Source organism: Heloderma suspectum, chromosome 4 (genome assembly GCF_057233095.1).
Source record: "Heloderma suspectum isolate Gila_16-S chromosome 4, 16-S_ref, whole genome shotgun sequence".
In the NCBI taxonomy this organism is placed as follows: domain Eukaryota; kingdom Metazoa; phylum Chordata; class Lepidosauria; order Squamata; family Helodermatidae; genus Heloderma; species Heloderma suspectum.
Genome location: NC_139461.1, coordinates 101,320,470 through 101,341,944, shown reverse-complemented (window position 1 = coordinate 101,341,944; position 21,475 = coordinate 101,320,470). Strand labels below are relative to the sequence as shown.

Sequence of the window (21,475 nt, the reverse complement as noted above, 5' to 3'; positions counted from 1 at the left end):
TATTTATTTATTTATTGCATTTATATCCTGCCTTTTTTCCTCTTGCAAGGAACCCAAGGCAGCTCACATTATCCTCCTCCTCTCCATTTTATCCTCACAACAACAACCCTGTGAGGTGGGTTGGGCTGAGAGAGTCTGTGACTGGCCCAAAGTCACCCAGTGAGCTTCCATGGCTGAGTGGGGACTAGAACCCGGATCTCCCAGCTCCTAGTCCAACACTCTTGCCACTACACCACACTGGCTTGTAGTCTAAAACATCTGGAGGCACCAGATTGCTTCCCCTGCTCTAGTCTAACTTGATTTATTTATTTCATTTCTACACCGCCCAATAGCCGAAGCTCTCTGGGCGGTTCACAAAAATTAAATCCAAGCAACACACAATAAAACAATTTAAAATATACAGAACATTAAAACCACAATATAACAATACAATCACAATAAAACCTAGCAGCAGTGCAGGAGTTTAAAATACAGATTTAATACAGCAAAGATAAAAATTTAGAATGCTAAAATGCTTGGGAAAATAAAAAGGTCTTCACCTGGCGCCGAAAGGAATACAATGTAGGCGCCAGGCGAACCTCACTAGGGAGCTCATTCCAGAGCCGGGGTGCCACAGCAGAAAAAGCCCTCCTCCTAGTAGCCACCCGCCTCACTTCCTTTGGCAGGGGCTCACGGAGAAGGGCTGCTGAGGATGATCTTAAGGTCCGGGCAGGCACATATGGGAGGAGGCGATCCTTCAGGTAACCTGGCCCCAAGCCGATAAGGGCTTTGAATGTTAACACCAGCACTTTGAATCGGGCCCGGAAATGGACTGGCAGCCAGTGCAGCTGGAAAAGTACTGGCGTAATATGAGCTCGCAGGCCAGTCCCTGTTAACAATCTTGCTGCCCTATTTTGGACCGTGCAAAATCATATATTTTGGTTTATATGAGTTAACCGTGCAAAAAAAAAAGACACTGATGTTCAAGGTATTTTAAGGGGTGTTGGGTATGCACAAACCTGCCTCTCTACAAAGAATGTACCTATACCATTCGAGATCTGCAATTCTGTATTTAGAGATACTGTGAAAGAAACAATGTTTAGATGCTATAGGTCTGGTTATGGCCAAGCCTCAATATTGCATGCTCCTCCTTCCCTTCCCTCATGGACTCAGATTCCCTCCTGCATTTTCTGGTTTAAGACAAACCATAGTTCGCTATTATATCCAAACTGGGCAAACCTGAAATGAAAACCATATCCAAACCATGGTTTCTAGGTTTTGTTTGCTGCAAAACCAGGAAATACGGAAGGGAGGAGTGAGCATGTAGCCCAGAGGCTCAGTTCCAATGGTCAATGCATGGTCTGGCCATTAGTCCAAGCCAGCTCAGACTCCTCTGCTTACGGATGCCCCTTCTTACCAAGTGAGGTCATTGACTCAGAATTATGCTCATCTTACAGCCCAAGGCAGACATTACTTTAAAAGTGTGTCTAGCAGCTATGTCTTTTCAGTTTTACTCTAGAGTAGGGGATCCAATCCAGATCTTAAAAGCCCCCTATTCCTCAGGATCCCAATCTGGATCAGAGGCCTTCACTTACTCTATAGTTTTGTGTGTGTTTTTAAGGCGTCGCTGCTAGACACACATTTAAAGTAATGCTTGTTTTGGACCTCGACATACCTGACTGCAGAGAGAAATTAAAACCTAATAAAGTTTAAATATTTCCATTAGAGATGGAGTTTGACTTGGACAAAGCACTGGAGGAAGTTCCTATCCACATAGAAGACCCCCCATTCCCTTCTGGGAGGCTGGACAGACGGACATCTGGGTTCATTTCAGAGCTGCCTTCTGAGGAAGGGAAAAAACTGGAGCACTTTACAAAACTAAGGCCTAAAAGGAATAAAAAACAACAGCCAACACAAGCTGCTGTGAGTGAACATGTTGCTGATGAAGACATTTTGCTTCTTGTGTATTTGAATGGCCTATGAGATTTAAGGCCATGCCTTAAGATGCATGATAGTCAAACTCTGCCTTGTTATGTTGCTTACCTATCTGTCCTTTGTCAGACCCTTCTTAAGGAAACCAATAGGCAATTGATTTCTTTTGACTGCCATAATAGCGGTCGTGAACCTTCAAACTTCTAGATTAAATAAGACTATATATCTTTATTAGGTGAGTACTGCAGCTCCTCAAGATGGAGAACAGAATGGTCTGATGGGAAGAGTAGATGAAGGTGTCGATGAATTTTTCACCAAGAAAGTGACAAAAATGGATTCAAAGTAAGTTTTTAAAAATTAATTCTTAAACAAGTTAGCAGAAGCTGTTGTACGCTTCTTCTTCATTATATAGGGTGCAGGAGCATTTTGGATGGGATTTTTGTCTTTTTAAAAATCAAAATGATTTTGGAATTTTCCCCCCAAAGCCGAAGCCAAATAGCAAGTGTGTTCTGTTGCTTGCTTGAAATTAGCATAGTTACTTGTATTTCAAAGTTAATAATGTATTCTAAAAGCCAATTTTGTCATTTACGTCAGCATAGTACCACTTTACTTCATTGGGATTTATTATGGTAGCAACTGAGATAACAGCAGAGATAGTGTTAAATAGTAGTAATGGGCAATGTTCATATTCTGTGACCTTTAACGACTGGAGACAGTTGTTCCAGGGCAGTGTAAAAGATCTATAAGCAGAAAGAGGCTTCCACTCACAAATATTCTGTACTGCCTGTGCAAAGGGGTGCTCTGAGGTATGAATCCCATGTCTAGAACCCCAGGTATATGTGTGGTCTTCCTTCAGCCTGAATGCATCACCTAGCAGACAATCGGCACTGCCTCTGTTAAGCCTCTTGTCCTCTTTCCCACTTGTCAGCATAGCAACAGCTGGCGGGTCAGTCTTAGGCGCTATGATGGAAGGATAGCAGCTGTGGGCATGCCTTATTCCCATTTTGGAAACTACTTGCTCTGTCCAGTCATGAATGTCCAAACGAGCCTCCCATTTTGGGCAATTTGCAACACTCTCTTTTGAACAAATTCATATGCATTCTAAGTTTTTCTTCTCTGTACCATTTCTCCCTTCTTTTCCCTTACTGCCATTTAATTCTATCGGCTGTGGCAATCTACGTGATTTTGTTGGTGTCACGATGCTGCATGTGATGTGATGGCACTGTACATGGTTGCCACAGCCAGTTTGGATAAACAGCAGCCTAAGCAAATGAAGCTGAAAAGAGTGATGGCAGAAAAGAAGGAGGAACAAGGTTCCGAGAAACAGCATCCAGTGGAACAAAAGTGTGCCAAACAGCATTGAAATAATGCAAATGAAATAATGCAAATGCACACAGACATACACACATCAAATGTGATGATTTTGAGGCAACTTATTAAATATGATACAGCACTAAATTCTTATTTCATGGAGCACACTGAATATATTTTTACCTGGTTATGATAACCCACTTAAATATGAATTGACAATAAGATTTACTTCTCTGTTCATATAAAGATACATTATTTATAATCAGCTTGTCTAAGTAATTGAGCCATAGGGAATACATACAATTCTGCAGAGCAAGGACCCATCCTAAAGTCCACAAGTTGCATGTATGCTTAACAGAACCAAATGCTAAAAAAAACTATTCTTTCAGTGTAAAGTTACAAACAAAATATAAGCATCATGAATGAGGCTAATTTATAGTTGCATAAGATGATGGTTTATTCATGTTTGACGTTCACTTTAAAAAACTGAAGTTGAGAAAATGGCATGTGCAAACTACTGGATACTGTGGAACTTAAGCAAGTGAAAGTAGCCATTAAGTTGCAAGCAGATGGTGAAAATCAACAGAATGAAGTATGAGACTCTCTTTGCTATGTAGCAAATTGCTAGTAAAAGGTGCTATGAAAAACTGCTAAACTGTCATTGTAAGATGTTAGCATCACTTATTTGTATGATCAAAGTTTCTTGCTGACTGGCTATCCAAATATCTTGAAAGTGTGGATATATGCTGAAAAGACAGGGTAGCTTTGTTGGCACTTTTAGGTTGTATTCTTAAATATTCATATTTTTGTATTTGTTATAACAACGTCTTATCCTTAAACAACTGGAATGAATACACACACAAACACACACACAAACACACACACACACACACATATTTCCAGTTTCTAAATATTTGTTTTCAGTGGCTGTCTTTAGCTGTGGGGAGATTTCTAATCAAATTCTCTTGTTGCACTAGCTGGGGGAAGGCTAATTTTAAGGGCTGCTTTTAGTTGATTAAAGACAGCTACCTCTCCTTGGCAACCTAGGACAAGCATCTCCCAATGTGGCACCCACGAGCGCCACTGCACCCGCGAGCCAGCCTGAGGTCCCCGTCAAGCTGTTTTCCCCTTCTGCAGCCTGAGGTCCCCTTCTGTTTTCCCCTTCTGAATGGAGCAAGTCCTCCATTCACTTGCATGGCAGGGGAGGGGCAGTCCTCCCTGCTGAAAAGCAGCTGGGGGGGTGAAGTCCACCCCCATCAAGGACCCATGGGGCAAGGACTTTTGAAGCAATTTTTGGCTGGGGGGCTTTTCCTTTCCCTATTCAAGACAACAGACTGATCTGCCCATTATCTTAAATAGGGAGGAGGAAAAGTCCTACCTGCCAAAAAAATGGCTGGGCGGGCAAAGTCAACCCCCATCAAGTACCCTTGTGGCAATAGGGTCCTTGATGGGGGGTCAACTTCAACCCCTCCAGCCGTTTCTCAGCAGGAAGGGCTTTCTTCCTTCCTATTTAAGACATTGAAAAGAAAGAGGAGCCAGAGAGAGAAGGAAAGAAAGAAATGAGGACCCAGAGAGAAAGATGAGCCAGAGGGAAAGAAAGAAGAGAGAGACAGGGACAGAGAGAAATAAGCCAGAGAGAGAGAAAAGAGGAGTGAGAGACAGAGAGAAGAGCCAGAGAGAGTAGCGCGCGCACACAGGGTACATAAATATACACACACAGAGATAAGGAGGGGTGCTCCCATAATGTTCGTGATTGCCCACCCCCTACAGCCAATTTGTGGTGGTGCCCAGAGCACTTTTTCAAAATGCCCAAGGTTGCAGACCCCTGACCTAGGAAGTTCTCAACTCCTCATTTACTTTAACTTTACTCTTCTTTTACTCACTCACTACTTACTCTTTCTTCATCTCTCCAGCCTTTCCAACAGTTTCCTTTCAGATTGCAAGCCAAAATTCAGCCAATATTCACTGGGTCCTAATACCCCATTGTTTTTTAAATATATATATTTTATATAACACAACCAAAAAAGTGATAACAAACCAACACACATTACACACCCAGAAATAACAACAATAATAAAAAGGGGATAGAAACCAAAATAAAATGTCTTATGGTGGGTTTTCGTCATACTTCATGATACCACGTAAGTGTCCTCAGACACATAACACACATTCATACGTTACTCTGTTTGGTTGTCTCTTCAAAATAAAGTTATTTCAAAGGCAGATAGTGAGTGGTGGTCTGTAATTCATTGCTGGGTTGAAGGTGTGGACTTCTCCTTCCAATGCTATAGTAGTAACTGTTTGGCTAGATGCCACACCCAGGTGATCTATAATTCTTGTCCAGGCAAATGATTCCACGCTGAAGGAATGTATCACAGTAAAATGTACATACCCTTGAATCTGGGTGAAGTTTGTAATACTAGATTAATTATAACATGCTCTTGTTTCATTCCATGTTCTTCTCTCACCTCTCAAGGAGGGAGCTGGAAAAGACTGTTGCCGGTCAAATTAGACCATATACTTAGTGAAGTATATGGACCAATTATCCGTCTCATACAGGGGAGAAGAGAACATAGCAGAATTAGAGACATGACAGTTTAGTCCCCAGATAACACATACTAGAGAAAGCAGAGTTGTCTCACAGAAAGGACATTCATATTTATTTAGATTTCAATGACTTTATACCATACCCATAAACACACTTATTTGAAAGATAAGATCGATTTCTTTCAATGGATTGTTCATTCAATTAAGTGTGTTTAGGGCTGGCATAACTGCACTAATAGAAGAATGTTTAGAACTAGCTGTTCAGCTACTTGGGTGGCAGTGCTGGCCTGAATATGAAACATGAGAAGCAAGGTAAGTAGCTTACTTTTGGTAACTATGCACAGACCGACATTTGAGTTTTCCAAGATGGAAACTACTGTTCAGAAACTAGACTGAACTGCTATTTCCAGGAGAAGCAACTTGAAACTCTAAATCAAATGCTAATAATAATATTTAAAACCCCTCATAAGTCTTGTTTGGATGTAACACTAAACTTTGGTTTAGTGTTATGTGAACAAGACTGACTGAGCCTTGGGCTCTTATGCTCCCCCTCCCCAGGAGGAAATCAAAAGCTTTCACTTCCATTTTCAGTGAACCACAGTTTAGGGTGATGGCTGAACCCCCTAACCTGCGATTCATCTTAATTATGGTTTATTGAAACAAGCTGGCTTCATAAACCAGGGTTTGAAGATTTTTTGTTTCAGTAAACCATAGTTAAGACTAACTGCAGTTTTTTTAGGTGGAGACATAACACTAAAGCATGGTTAGTCAAAACCAGAAGCAAACACTTCTGATCTCCATACCAGAGGAGGAGAGAAGAAGGGGAATGTGAGAGCCCAAAGCTCACCCATGCTCATTCTTATCCAAGTGAGGCCATTATGTTTTACATGTATTCTCTTTTTTTATCCGTTAGGAAGTATTCAACAAAAGGCTCAGACACCAGTGAATCTGGTGAAGCAGCTGATGACAAGAAAAAACGAGATTCTCGAAAAAGTGGCTTTCTCAATTTAATCAAATCTAGGTCCAAATCTGAACGTCCCCAAACAGTACTGGTGTCAGAGGAACCTTCACCTCCCAAAGGTGTTGTAAAAGGCTCTACAGTGGATACTACAAAGAAGGAGGTTAAATCAGCTGAGCAGAACGGCAGCACTGAAAAAACTGAAGAATTAAAAACACCAGAATCCGTAGAAGAGGGTCCCTCAGAGGATACTTCAAAACTTGAGAGGAGTGACAGTAAAGGCAGCCCTCAAGGAGGGCGTCGGTATGGGGTGCAAGTGATGGGCAGTGGCCTTCTAGCAGAGATGAAAGCCAAACAGGAGAGGAGAGCTGCATCAGCACAAAAGGTGAGGGATCTTTTCATTTTAGTTGTCCAAGCCAGTTCCTAGCAGTTAATGTTTCTTACAAGTAGATTATTCCTATAATAGCATTAAATAATGTGGCTCATATTGGTGGCTATCTTGAGACATTTGATATTAGCCAAGGAGGTTATCCTCAAAATCCTCCTTAGGACATATAGTTTCTACATGTTTATATGTATTAAGATAAATTAGCATATTGTCTAAGCTTTAAGATACAGATGGCTGTTTAAATTCACATCAAGCTGATTTAGAAACAAAACCATAAGGAATTTACTACTTGATGCATGACCTAGTACAGTATTATTACAGTTACTGACGATGAGCAGGTGTGTGCTAAATGAAAGATGGCAAATGCTGCGTGTGTGTATTTTTGCTTTGAATTTGATGTGTGAATTGGCATGAATGCTGCAGATAAGTGAATGGGGATAGTCAACTAGTCTCCAAGCAAATATTTAGTGGTAGTCTTACTCCACCTAGTGTTTGAAGAGCCAAATATTAACTACAGAAACAAATGAGATACAAATAAGGTTATGTGGCATGGATTAATTAGCAGATCAAAATGTTTAAAACTAAGAACTCTCCAGCAAGAGGGAGTCAGGCAGATCAGTTTTAGATGATGATATTTCCTGTAATAGCTAGGAAATTAAGTTAGATATTGAAAAGGTTAACAATTACATTGTTTATATAAGTAGTTGCATTGAAATAAACAGCTAATTTTCTGCTTTTTCTACTAGCTAAGATTATTAGGGTTTATTTTAGTAGTTGCAAAGTGGTTGAAGAGATGTGATAAACAGGGCCACATAGACAGATGATTTAAGTGGCTTTCTTCTATTAGCTATTTTATTTTAGTTAAATCTCCCATAGCAGTCAAGAGCATTCTTGCTATGTACATGTCATGTTTTTGTTTTAGAAAAATGAAACAACTTCATTTCTAACAAGCTTCATTTCATTTCATTTTGGCTAGTCACACATATTACTTTGTGTGATTAGCATAATATCAACACTCTTATCTTCTTTCATCCTAGTATATTTTACCCCTGTTGCAATAGATCCATTGCTCTGACCTAATATCCTTAGGATGCTTAGAGTGAAAGTTGATGAGGGTGTGGGGATGTCAAGCCAGGGAGTTCAAGGCAACAGAATACCAAATAATTTATATTAGTCATCCTATAACATAGAAATGTTTCTGTAGGGTTTGAGACTACTGAAATGGTGTATTGGATCTACTATGATAGTAATAGCTAATGCCTGTGGTGTAGCACACTGTCAAGAAAAAGCTGTTGATGCCACATAAAACTGATGAAGATGGGAAACACAGGTGGTAGTGATCTGAAGCAAGACTCTGGAATTCACATACCTTCATAGAGGCATTGTGATCCCCATATGACTATCTATTTCAGTACAGTAGTAGCCTCTTAAATGGTATTTCAACTGCTCTAACAGGATTACAATTAAGTTGATGCTATATTATTGTAATATCATGACAAAAGGATATTTTGCCTGCTGTTGTATTACATTTTATAAAATAAGTATACAAAGGCCAAAAGGAAAGCTGTTTGGCATTTTTCCACAAGTGATATTTGCAGGGTGAAGAAAATCCAGGAGAAATAGAGGTATGCTACGAGATCAGGATAAATGTTTGTTTATCCTACTTTGTCACATTTATCCTCAATAAAGTTAAAAGCAAAAAAAAAGAGGTAAAACTACAATAAAAGCAATTAAAAGCAGCAATAGAAAACAATAAAAACAGCTGATAAAACCAGTTAAAACATCAAAAGGCAGTTAAAAGGATCTCAGACCTTATTAAAAACACAGGATTACAAGACAGAGTTCATTTAGTACTGAAAAGATAGCAGAGTCAGCACCAGATGCACATGTCTAGGGAGAGAGTTTAACCACTGGAATTAACACCCTTATAGTGGTGACAATCTCTAGTCACCCCCCCCCCCCAATACTTCAGAAGATGGGAGCACCTGGGAAGGAGCCTCTCAAGTAGATCTTAACTGGCAGGCAGGTTTTGTGGTCAGGGTTTTAAAGGCTAAGACCAGCACTTTGAGCCGCAAAACAAATTGGCAGCCAATCTATCTCTTTTAATGTCAACATAATATGTTCTCAATAGTTGAATCCTAGTTAGTGATCAGACTGCCATGTTCTATACAAATTGGAGTTTCCAGACACTCTTCAAAGGCAGCCCCACATTACAGTTGTTTGATATAGTTCTGAGCTTTGGGAAATGGTGATTTATAAACCTACTTAAATGAAATGTGTGATCTACATTTTGGAAAGGAGACCTAGAAGTTTATATAGTAAAAAAAATTAAAAGAATCTTTATCACTTTGCTCTTTGTTTGTTTTAAAGAAACTAGGGAATGATGCAAAAGACTCGACAGATCTCTCAGTGAACTTGGAACGGCTGGATGGAGGTGGTACAGGTGTGTTGCTCCAACCTACTTAGAGAGTTCTGTAAGGCTGGCAAAATGAGACCTTATTAATTTGAAACTATTGCCTGCATGCTTGCTATTGCTGATAACTTAAGCCCTATTCACGCATTCAGCCTGAACCCATGATGGCACAAAATCTGTAGCAGCCAGTCTTATATCCCCCAGCCCTCCAATCCTTACCTTCACGCATTCAGTGAAAAAGGAAGGACTAAAGAATGATCCTAAGTAAGTTCAGCTAAGTGCACTTAGAAGCCTCCCAGTGATCAGGAACCCTGCATTATTGGGGTTCCCAATCATAAGGAGACTAAGTTTAGCTGAATTTGCTTGGAAACCTCCTTCAGCTGAATTTATTTATTTTATTTATTTATTTTCACATTTCTATACTACCTTATCTGTTAAAAGACCATCAAGGCACTGTACAACAATTAAATAATAAAACCCTAAAACAATAGAAACTTTAAAAACTACATATTTTAAAAGGCTGAATTGAAAAGATGCATCTTCACACCCTTTCTAAAGGCCAACAGAATGGGGGCAAATCTTAATTCTTGAGGGAGCGCATTCCACAATTTGGGCCACACATGAGAAAGTCAGTGACACAAGAGCCCTGAGGTTAATGACGCTCTCAAAAGGGCTTGTCCTGCAGATGTTAATACTCTGGCAGGTTCATAGTGAGACAGGCAGCAGTCCCTTAAATACACAAAGGTCAGGGGGTGGAGCTTAAATACATACAGGGACACATTGGGGGCATGGGCTGCCCAGGCACTTCCGGTCCTTTACACACTCTGTGCCTGAATAAGCCTGTTGAGACATATAAAATAATGATTAGAGGAAGTAATACTTTTTGTTAATGTCCTTGATTGTACTATGCAGATAAAGCTCATAGTCTGCATGACTGCATGATGCATCACACCACTGGCCATGGAAATCATTGGTGCTGTTCACCCCCTGAACAGATCAGCCCTGGTGCCAAGTTCAGGTAGATCTTTGCAAGGAGTTTTGTCACCATTAGGATCCACCGATTCCTAGGATGACTAACTCTCCTTCCTCCATGGCCAATTTCACCAGGTAGAGATTCCAGCCCACTATGGGCCAAAAGGTAGTGTCTCGTTGCTGGGTTCTAGTTGGTTTGCTTGTTCTAAGCAGCAAAGTGATAATGCAACAACCCTTTTAAGGAAGCATCCAGGGATCCATTTAACCCCACCGATAAAAACTGGTACCAAGGCAGAAGAATAAATTTGATACTTGTCTAGCAGCCCCCTTGAGAGTTGCTTAACCTATCACATACAAGGAAGCAAAATCTTCCTCTTTGTTTCCATCAAAGTGCCCCAAACAGATTGGCAGTTAGGCTATGATTCCTAAAGTCTCTCCCTCAAACCCTTTTGTAGTCTGATTGCTTTAGAAGTGCAATGAATTTATTCATATTCTGCCCAGGTTTTTTTATAACCAGAATAATTCCTGTTACTTACATTTATGAAAGCTGACCTACTTTGCTATATTCCTTGACTTCCTCTATAGGAGATAATTCTGGTCTGCCTTGCATGTAGCTGGTGTCAACTGCTTAGCTGCCTGTCAGTTGCGTCATTTTCATTCACTACAGCATGGTGACTATACCGTGGGGAAGCTAACCTGGAAAGTTCCCAACAGGGAATAATCAACTAGTAACATCATCTATGCCAAGCCTAGAAATCAAATTCCAGGCACTAAGGCTGCGAACACAGAAGTGGCTCTGAGTGTGTGCTGTGCATTTGCCCTCGAGCCTTTATAGAACTGCCTTATAAATGCAAATGAACAAGTAAGAAACACTTCACAGTTTTTAAAGGAATTGTAGACTGGAGGATCCCCGCGAAGAAGCAGAATGGAATTGATCATTGTCAGAAATAGTGTTCCTTGTCCATGACAAACATGGCATGTTTCTGTGATTCCTCTAAAATATATGGACTACTTGTCATGTCAGAAACTTCAGGGCTGTAAAATAGCTGCCTCCTTCAAACTAGCCTCCTCCTGCTGCTGCCACTGTTTCTTTGGCTTCTCAGCTTCTTCAGCTTCTGAAACTTTCCGACTATATATTCCCTTTTTGTCAAAAGTAAACAGCTCCTCCTGTCTCTGTGCTCTGTAAAAGTTTTCTCCTTGGCCTTTCCTGTACCCTTCTTCTTGTCAGGCCTCCTGCCTTGTCCACTCATTCTTCTTTCAAGTTCCTGAACCTTTGTCCTTCGTTTATTCTGCCTCAGAGCATTCTTCTCACTATACATTCCTGCCCTTAGTCTTCCAGCTTGTCCAGCACCTACATGCTCCTGCAGCAACCATCAAGATGGCCCTCTCATTCTGCTCACAAAACTACACTGCCTTCACGACAGACCCTTTTCTCCCAGTAGCAGAGGCACTAAAGAAACAGAAGAAGCGATTCAGTACAGTGTTATAACTGGAATTCTGGGGAAAATAGGAGTTCATGGTAGATGAAGTACATAATAGCCAAACAAGATCTCAGGGCAGTTTCTATAACTGAAAACATTTGTAAGGGCTGTTTGTGCATGATAGTTTGATGCATGGAATGCACTTCCGTGGAAGAAATAGTGTGTAAACCACATGTAGATCAGCACATGTGGCCAACTCCACAAACATTTATTTTGCTCATTATGCATACAGTGTATATGTGCTGGAAAGCTTTTGTGCTTTGGCTACATAAGCCCTGTCTGTGAAATACCCTGATCTGTACCTTAGGTGATAAAAGGGGAAGAAGGTCTCACAGGCAACAGAATTTGGGTTAGGAGTATTTCACCAGTGGGAGGTTATGGACTATATTAAAATAAGTTTGGGACAGGTAACATTTTGTTCTCATAGGACGTGTAAGAATGTTCAAATTATACCTATAATTCTGAAACACACCAAAAATATGAATAAAAGTTGGAAGAACATCTTGTTCCCATGAATTGAACACTTACAGGCACCCACTACATGCATACAATGCAAAAGCAAAAATATCTATATAAACTAGAAGAATATCTTGGAAAGTGCCCTGCATCTTGAATCACCTTACTTTGAATTCCTGGGGTCAGCAGGGCTGTAAGAAGTAACATAGCAGTTAGCTGAGCCAAGTCATGAATTGTGGCTATAATGTTCTGCATTAATTAAATGCCCATGCAGCTCAATAGGGTAGGATTATATGCAATTATAAACTGTGCAAGTAGAAGAATTGGATTGAATTTCACATACACATACAAGCTAGGCTTAGGAACATAGGAAACCAACATATACTGAGTCAAACTATTGGTCAGTGTAGCCCAGTATTGTTGATACTAACTGGCAGCAGCTCTCCAGGGTATCAGGCAGGAATTTTTCCAGCCCTACCTGGAGATGCTAGAGATCGAACTTGGGATGTTCTGTATGCAAAGCAGGTGCTCTAACACTGAACTGCGGCTCCTCCTATTGGCTTTGAGAATAAGAAAACTGGACCTTTGGGCGGAGTTGAACATCTTTATGTTCTGTGGATTGCCGTTGGAGAGTTAACATGAATAAGGAATTCCAGTCTGCTCTGTCATACTATCTTGTAATTCACAAGAAAACCTTGTATTTTATTTCTGGAGCTCTGAAATTCATACACCCCCAAACTACCTCACTGTTGTTTGTGATCACCTATCTTAGGCTGAAAGATAGAGAGTCAAGATCCTTTGATCTTGCCAAAGGATGTTGGTTCCTTCTCTGGTGCACTATCTGGACAACAGTCTTCAGGATGGGGCAACTCCCCAGTCACTTTAACTGGAGGCAGAGACTCATATTGAGACAAGGTCAATTGGGGCACATTGGGGCTCTTTAAACTCAGTCCAGTGCTCTTCTGCTTGACAAAACTTTCTGTTGGAACTCTGAAGCTACCGGAGAACAAAGAACAAGAGAGAGATGAAGGTATTTTCAGATAGGAAGGGGGTGAGTATTCTGCAGGTGCACACCTTCATATCAAGCTTATGTCTGGCTTGTGTCTAAGATGCTCCATGAAAGGGGGACTACATCCAGTTATCCCATCCTTCTTCCATGTGTAGAAAGAATCAACCTGTGCCCCCTTAAGAAGTCAGCCATGCCTCCTCTGTCCTACTGGGGGAACTCATGGCCAAGCCACTTTGCAAAAATCTAGGCAGCGAAATGTAGGCCTAAACACTCTAGGAATCAGGGTGCAAGTTCTCCTTCTAATGCTACCACAGGGCTGTATCCAGTGCTGCAACTCCACTTATGCAATTGACATAGCACTACCATAAGTGACCTCTAGCACAATGCCAATAGTGTATTCTGGTGCGACAGATTTTCTGGGGAAACCTATCATGCCAGCAGACGCTATTCACATTGCAATAGAGGTTACTTACACTAGTGCCATGTCAGTGGTGAAATGGCAGCATTGGATACTGCCCATTGAGATGAAGAATGTACTGGCTGCCTCATTGGAATTACTTGTCAAAGTGGCTTTATTCTCATTGGTCAAAACAAAGGGGTCATGGGAGACAGTAGTAGCATATCTTATTGGCAATCCATACATATTCCTCCATGTCTATCTGTTTTTCTCTGCAACTATGTTGACTAGAAACTTTTAATATTAAAACTTTAGCACTTTTGATCTTAGTGTTTGCTGGGTCATTTTTTGTTTCAGTAACTAAACCTCATCAGTCCTCTCCAGAGAATTGGCTTGCCCTGAATAAAGGTGACTCCATCACAGTCTCATCAGAAAAAAATTCAAAAACAGAACCAAAGACAGAAACTGGGGCAAGGACACGAAGTTCTTCCAGCACATCTACCAGTCCAAAGCCTCCCCTTCAGTCAATAAAGCCCAGCCTAGCAGGACGACCAACAGTTCCTCAAAAGCCACGGTCTGCCTCTCGGACTGGTGAGAAACCTTTTAAAACAACAATAGTGTTAAACCAGTGGCTGATGTGTGAAAAGTAAATTGTAACATCCTGAATAAATTTTAGAAAATTGTGACTTTTTTTCATTCAGTGTTAGTTTTTAATTGTTCTTCCCTGCTAATCCTAAATAACCTCTTAAATGCTAAAAATGGGATTTTAATGGTAAATTATGAGAAAGAATGAGATTTCCCTAGACACTCTATACTAATTAGTAACTTTTCATTATACTGCTGCCTAAAGGTCCCCAAGATTACTACATTTCTCTTGTGTCTGATTTAAACAAACTTCCTATCACATCATGACAACAGAGAAGGAGAGAAGCCATACAGCAATGAAGGCTGGTGGCTCCGATGTCAGTGGGGCGGTGAATCCACTCCAGGTTTCAGTCAGAACCAGTCAGAACCCTAAAGGAGTGTGGAGCACCTTGGATATCTTCAGTATTCTGACTGGTTCTGACTAAAACCCGGAGCGGACTCACCACCCCACTGACATCAGAGCCACCAGCCTCCACTGAGCAGGAGACAGCAACCTGGTGCCCTCCAGATATTTTGGGCTGCAGCTCCCATAAGGCCCAGCCAGCATGGCCAATGGCCAGAGTTTGTGGAAGTTGTAGTCTAAAATACAGAGTGGCCCAAAAGTAGGTATACAGTATAGTTTATTTGCATTTTATTACATTATTACGTATACCTACTTAAGGGCCTCACTCCCCTCACTCTCTACACTTAACTGATTTAACTGTCACTCCCTGTCACTTACTCTTTCCAACTGTCATTCTGACTCCACCCACACATCCTCTACTCACACATTCTCTCCCCCTCCCATCAACATTCTAAACAACTGTGTACCTACTTTTGGGCCACCTGGTATATGGAGGACACCAGGTTGCCTACCCCCTTCCATATAGCGTGATGACAGGTAAAGAGAGGCAAGGGAGCAGAGCAGTGGATAGATGAACGTCCCAACAGTATTTTGAAGGCTGATATTAAATGCCTTTGCATGGTTGGTTGGTTATGTAGGTGATTTTACTGGAAGCTGTACAACTGGAAATGGGATTTGTCTGACTTTGTGCACCTGGTGTTTCCACAGAGGACATCCCAGAGTCTCCATCTGGTCCAGGTTCCCCTAAAATCGCTCTGCTTCCACCTGTTTTGAAAAGAGTTCCTTCTGATAAAGAAAAAGATGATCAAAGCAGCTCCCAGCCTGCTATCAGATCTCTTTCACATGAAGGTAGGAATGTATATTTTCCTGATGACTTTTTCTGGTGCAAATGTTTAATTTATTATTATTACATTTATGTCCCGCCTTGTTTCTTCTTGCAAGGAACTCAAGGCAGCTTACATAGTCCTCCTCCTTTCCTTTTTATCTTCACAACAACCCTGGGAGGTAGGTTAGCCTGAGAATAGTAACTGGCTCAAATTCATCCAGTGAGCTTCATGGCCAAGTGGACACTAGAACACAGATCTTCTAAGTCCCAGTCCAGCACTCTAACCCCTACTTTAACCACTACTCCACACTGGCTCACACCTATTGGAAATCAGCCATTTTCAATCTTCATGGTTATGACTAGGGCCAGTTTGGTCGTAATAATGTGTATGCTTACCTATTTTATGTATTCTAATTGCATGTGCACATGTGGGTGTGCTCTCTTTCTCTGACGCCATATCTCCTTCCATAGGGACTGCTTCCATTTCTAGCTCATGGTACTAATCACCTCTCCCATCATCTTTCATGTTCAGCTGCAGCCTCTGTCATCCATTTCCTTCTCACTTACAGGGCTAAACTTGAGGTGACTTGATGTTAATAATGTACTTTTGCATTTACCATTCAGGGTTTTAAAAAAAAAATGCAAATGGAATCTGCTGGAAAGGTCTGATAACTATTGGATCCCAGCAGGCATGGAGTGGGAATTTAACCCTTTTCTTCCATGCTGCATTCCTAAGGATGATTTCTCTTCTGAAAATGGCATTTCTTTTGGTGCCAGTAATGGCTTTCTTGCCATTGCAAAGACCAGCTTCAGAGAAGGGATTTTCCTCAGGAACTCAGCAGGGGAGATAAGGGTAAATCGCCCCTCCCCACTTGCTGTGATTCTGATAATTATCATGCTCCCCACCCAGTGATGCTATGTATTTGCCTTTTTTAAAAAACCTGCTCATTCAATGCAAAGAAGAATTTAATGTCACATCTAGTTTAGCCCACATACCCCATCACTTGAATTTCTGTTACCTTGTATATCTGCCATAAATGGGATCTGAACACTAATCAGAAATGTCTTCAGTGCTGCATCTGCTGTCAGGCAAGCAAAGTGCAGAAAAGCCCAATTAGAGCAGTATGATGATGTTCGGGGCATTTCACACAGTACAAGGAGGCAAAACTTAGATTTTTCGCTAAGAATATAGGGACTTCCAGCCAATCACGGTTCTTTGACCGTGATCTTAGTATGACGTGAACATTTGCCACAATGATGGTTTAAATGTACATTTAAATTTTAGGTGTAACACTGTGGTCCCAGTTTGGATTGGGACCCCTGGATTTGCAATTTGCATTGCCAAAAAGAAATTCCATTTACAGAATAGATCCCTTTTGGGAGATGGAAATTGGAGGCATGGGGCACCCAATTTGGATTGGGCCCACTGCAGATGGGGGTGTGGAGGGGAGAAGGGAAGAGTAAAGCCTCCCTTCCACACACCCTGGGGTCCCTATCCAGATCAGGTCCCCCACACTTACTTTGGAGAAAGGAAAAAAGACATAGCTGCTTGCTATGTATTCAGAGTCCCCTTTAGTTTGACCCTAAAAAAGGTGGTCAGAGTTTTGGTAAGTTTCTTTTTCCCATAGTATCTAGCCTTCTTTCCGTACCCCCACTTAAATTTCAGTTTCCTGGGCTGAACTTTTGAACCTCTAACCGAAGTAGGGAACCTGTGGCATTCCAGATGTTGTTAGACTACAGTTCCCACCAGCCCAGAATATTGGCCATGCTGGCTACGACTAATGGGAGCTGGAGACTAACAACATCTGGAAGGCCCTAACTTACCCTTTAAATGGAAAGCAGCTATTTTTATAACTAAAAACAAAACTCAAAATGATGATCAATTTCATTCCTTCACACAAGGTTTCCTTGTTTCCACATATTACATCTGTACATCTCCTCGTAGATCCTTAGTTTTTTGTCCCAAGTTGGTGACACATTCATATTATGAACAAAATAATATGAATTTGGGCAAATCACTAATTGTTACATCTCACCATACCATAGTAGCAACCCAGAATAGGAGTTTTAATATTCAGCACTGATGACTTACTTACATTTTCCTTTTGTGAGTATAACAGACCATGGAAAAAACTGAACTGTAATGTACATTTAAGCAAAAAGAGAGAGGTTCACATGTCCCTCAGAGAGTTGCCGTCTTGATGAATAGCACAAAATTATAACTAACATGAACACGTTTTTAATCATGTTCTCAATTTTATATGGTAGGAGCTGTTTCTCATCCCTGCCACTTCTTAAATGTGCTGAACAAAAGCACTGCCAGCAAAAAATAACGTTTTGTATTTTACGTATTCAGTGCTGATATAAATGGGCTTTGAATTACCTAAATGCAGTGTATTGCAGCTTAGCAATCAAATGTTTAAATCTGATTTTTAGTTTTAAAACACATAGGTTTTCAACCCTTTCCTTCATTTCTCTCAGGCTTCTTAATCTTTCATTTAGCTTTCCTGTGAATATGTTCTCATATTACTAATGATAACTAGAGTGGAATTCTCTTTTTGGTCTGTGCTGAATAATGAGAAACAAGCAGATGTGCTCAGTTACCAAATGTGGAGCAATTTCTTCTGTAATTTGTTGAGAATATGAGTAAGTCATCAGAGCTTTAAAGAGAGCAAGAGCAATTCCAGTTATTGTCTTAAGGAAAGGTTGCTAATTCGTGGTTTAACTGTTGATTTGTGCATTCCATATAACATCCTTGCTGTGGCAATGATTTTGCTCTAAATAGCAGTGGCAGAGGATCCTGCTTATACTTACCCACCCTTTCTCTATGATGAAATGAGTTTGACAGTGTGTGCAGTATAAGAGGATTTTAGTATCAGTCCATTTATCTTTGTAGGTGACAAGTTGTCTGTACGCCTGTAATAGCTTGCTATTAACTTAGCTACTTCTTAAGACGTTGTAGGAAATGGCTATACTGTGGACTTTTATTTGATTAAATACTACCAACATCTTGGCTTCACCAGTTTTCTAAACTAATAATTATTGATAGGTTCATTTATTATAAAAGCTGCTGTTATGTCTTCAACATAAACAAGTCCTGGTGTATGACTGGTTTACATCATCATACTTCTGTCACCTTCTGTTGGTTTCAAGTTAGTTTCCCACCACCACACACACACACGAGATTATTGCTGTTACCTAGCATGGGCAAGCTGAACATGGATCCCTTTGCAGCACCTAACATATCGTTGCCCATCATTTCTGTGAGATTGGCCCCAGTGCTCCTCCACTGCAAAACAAAAATGGTGATTGCTGTAATAATCGGCTGTGCCAGCCGTGAACAGGCCAGTACTATATATGAGACCCTTTGGGTCTGGACCAGCACCAGCTAGTGTTCAGAATTCAGGATACAAACATTTGAGTTGCACAGAATTCTCAGGATGATATTCAAGAAAAATGGGAATAAAACCATAGAACGTCCTGGCTTATTCCTGGTCTGCAGGGAGTGCCTGATGAGTAATCTAGCGGTGTTTGAGCTTTTCCCAGCTAAACATTCTATATTTTGATACAGGAGCAAAGAGAAGCCCGGGATACCAGTCTTATGACTCCCAGGAGCAGAAGCAGCGGTCTTTAAGTAAAGATGGCCAGCAAGGAAGCAAGTCCAGTGATTCTGGAGAAGAAGCAGATAAAGATTTTATTTTTGTTTAGTTGGTTGGTCATGTGCTTGGCAGTGCAAGGTCTTTTGTAATAAAAGGGTATAGCTATCAATTACCCTTCTTTTTCATCAGCTGTTTTTATAGAGAAGCATTTTATGGTTTAAGAAAAGGCAATGATTGCACTGCTAATTGCATTTCATGAATTTGCTTCTCTAGTATTTCTGACTTGTACGATTTCAGACATTCCTTTTCATGCCTTTGCTAAAGCCAGCAACTATTCCAAATCTTCTACTTGAATTTCTCTGAAGCAGCTACAAAAATAATGCCTTGCTTTGGGAGGAAAAACCCCCAAGCAAATGAACTGGACATTTCCTTACACTAACCCACACTGTACAGCAGGAGAGGTGTTGTACTGCTGAATGTAAATGTGTCAAACTTGCACGCAACTTTATAAATATATTCTTGCTGAATGCAATTGCACATTGTAATTATATCAACAGAGCACACTAATAAAATAATTTGTATAAATAATATATATTAGATGCTTGGATATGATTTTTACATTCTTCTTTGGGAGGCTTTTTTCCTTGTTTGTTGTACTGTATATAAGAACACAATCTTACATTTGTGAACTGTTCAAAAGCACAACAAAGAAAACAGAATTACTAATACCTTGCTATGCTTCCACATCCATAAGTAAATGTATGTTGTTGATTGGAATGAGGGCAATGGACATTTTATTCATATTGGTATTTCCTAGAGGCCGCCTTAGGGTCTGTCTGCATCCTCTCTAACTTTTCACATGTACTTCTAAAAGAAAAGTAGTTCCTTGTCTGTAAAAGCAATTCTGCATTTTTTTCTTTGCATATGTTTCACGGGCATCTTTTTGCAATACAGGCTGAAGGAATTTTATTCATAATGTATATTTGTACCAATAAAAATGATTTTACAACTGGAATAGAAATCTCTAATCTTTAAGATATATTCTCCTGTTGCCCTTGAATATAATTTTTAAGTCTATAGTTTTCGCCTCAAGTACATTAAAAAATATAGACAAAGGGCAGTATCCAACACTGCCATCTGCTTATGCTATTGACGTACCCCTAGTGTAAGCAACCTCTAGTGGTATACCAATAGTTTAAGCAGGTTTTACAGGGAAACCCATTGCACCAGTTTACACTATTGGCATACCACTAGAGATGAGGTCACATGCTAGTGGTACGTCAATAGTGTAAGCAGATTGGATACTGCCCAAGCTTCTAAAATTGTTTTAGATCATTTTTATACATAATAAACCGTAAATACTTTAATGTGGACCCACCCCAATGTATCCTGTTAAAGGTCAGTCATTGTTTCCGTTCATGTCATCCCATAATTTCATGCATACTTCTGTGATGCAATCCATCATGCACTGCTCCTTTTACACCAACCCCATTCATTTCAATGAGACACCTGCAGAAATAGAACTCGGTGGATCACACTCCTGATTTTCATTATTTGCACCTGAGTCACGTTGAAATCAACAGAAGCTTTTAATGTTCTTTCTAGTTCCACTGGTTCTAGTGAAGCTTAGAGATGTGCCACATTTTGGCATGGGAACTGCTGCACGTGCCAGTATCGCATACCAAAGTTGTTGGCCTGCGTGGATCAGCATTCCACATGGCACTGCAAGCGCTTGGTGGTGCTGTGCATGCCGCTGGCAGTGGCATGTGGTTCAACGCTCTCTGGAGTGAGCAGCCCTGACCATGCTACAGGTGGCTATGTCAGTTGGTACATTTGCATAAAATCAGCATATGCTAATTTTTATATATGCCAATCTAGAAATAATTATGAGGACTTATTTACATTTCATAGGAGGCTATTAATTTATCATCCAAATAATCTCAAATAAAATAAATGTTTCATTTAATTTGCATCCTGCCCCATATCATTCCAAACCAACAGAAAAAAGTGATTTTGCTAAGCGTATTTGAGATGCGTATATTTGGATTACTGTATACGTCCCATATACGCCCCAACCACAGATGCGGAAGAAACAGAAGTAGATCAGTTCTATGAGGATCTGCAGCACCTACTGGATAGTACACCAAACAAATATGTTATTTTCATTACAGGAGACTGGAATGCTAAGGTGGGTAGGCAAACGACACCTGGAATTACAG

General features: G+C 40.5%; 1 protein-coding gene across 2 annotated transcripts in view; it reads left to right on the top strand.

Moving 5' to 3' along the window:
• Positions 1 to 21,213, top strand: part of CARMIL1 (capping protein regulator and myosin 1 linker 1) — a 239,530-nt gene extending 218,317 nt beyond the window's left edge. Inside the window, exons 31-37 of one of the 2 annotated variants that reach the window (XM_084850111.1) lie at positions 1,706 to 1,902; positions 2,147 to 2,253; positions 6,683 to 7,112; positions 9,486 to 9,558; positions 14,201 to 14,434; positions 15,540 to 15,680; positions 19,229 to 21,213. In XM_084850111.1, the coding sequence (XP_084706237.1) occupies positions 1,706 to 1,902; positions 2,147 to 2,253; positions 6,683 to 7,112; positions 9,486 to 9,558; positions 14,201 to 14,434; positions 15,540 to 15,680; positions 19,229 to 19,365 (1,319 nt within the window). In that variant the 3' untranslated portion in view covers positions 19,366 to 21,213. The remainder of the gene's footprint in view (positions 1 to 1,705; positions 1,903 to 2,146; positions 2,254 to 6,682; positions 7,113 to 9,485; positions 9,559 to 14,200; positions 14,435 to 15,539; positions 15,681 to 19,228) is intronic. The other variant, XM_084850112.1, reaches the window with a different exon arrangement.
• Positions 21,214 to 21,475: the final 262 nt, after the last annotated feature.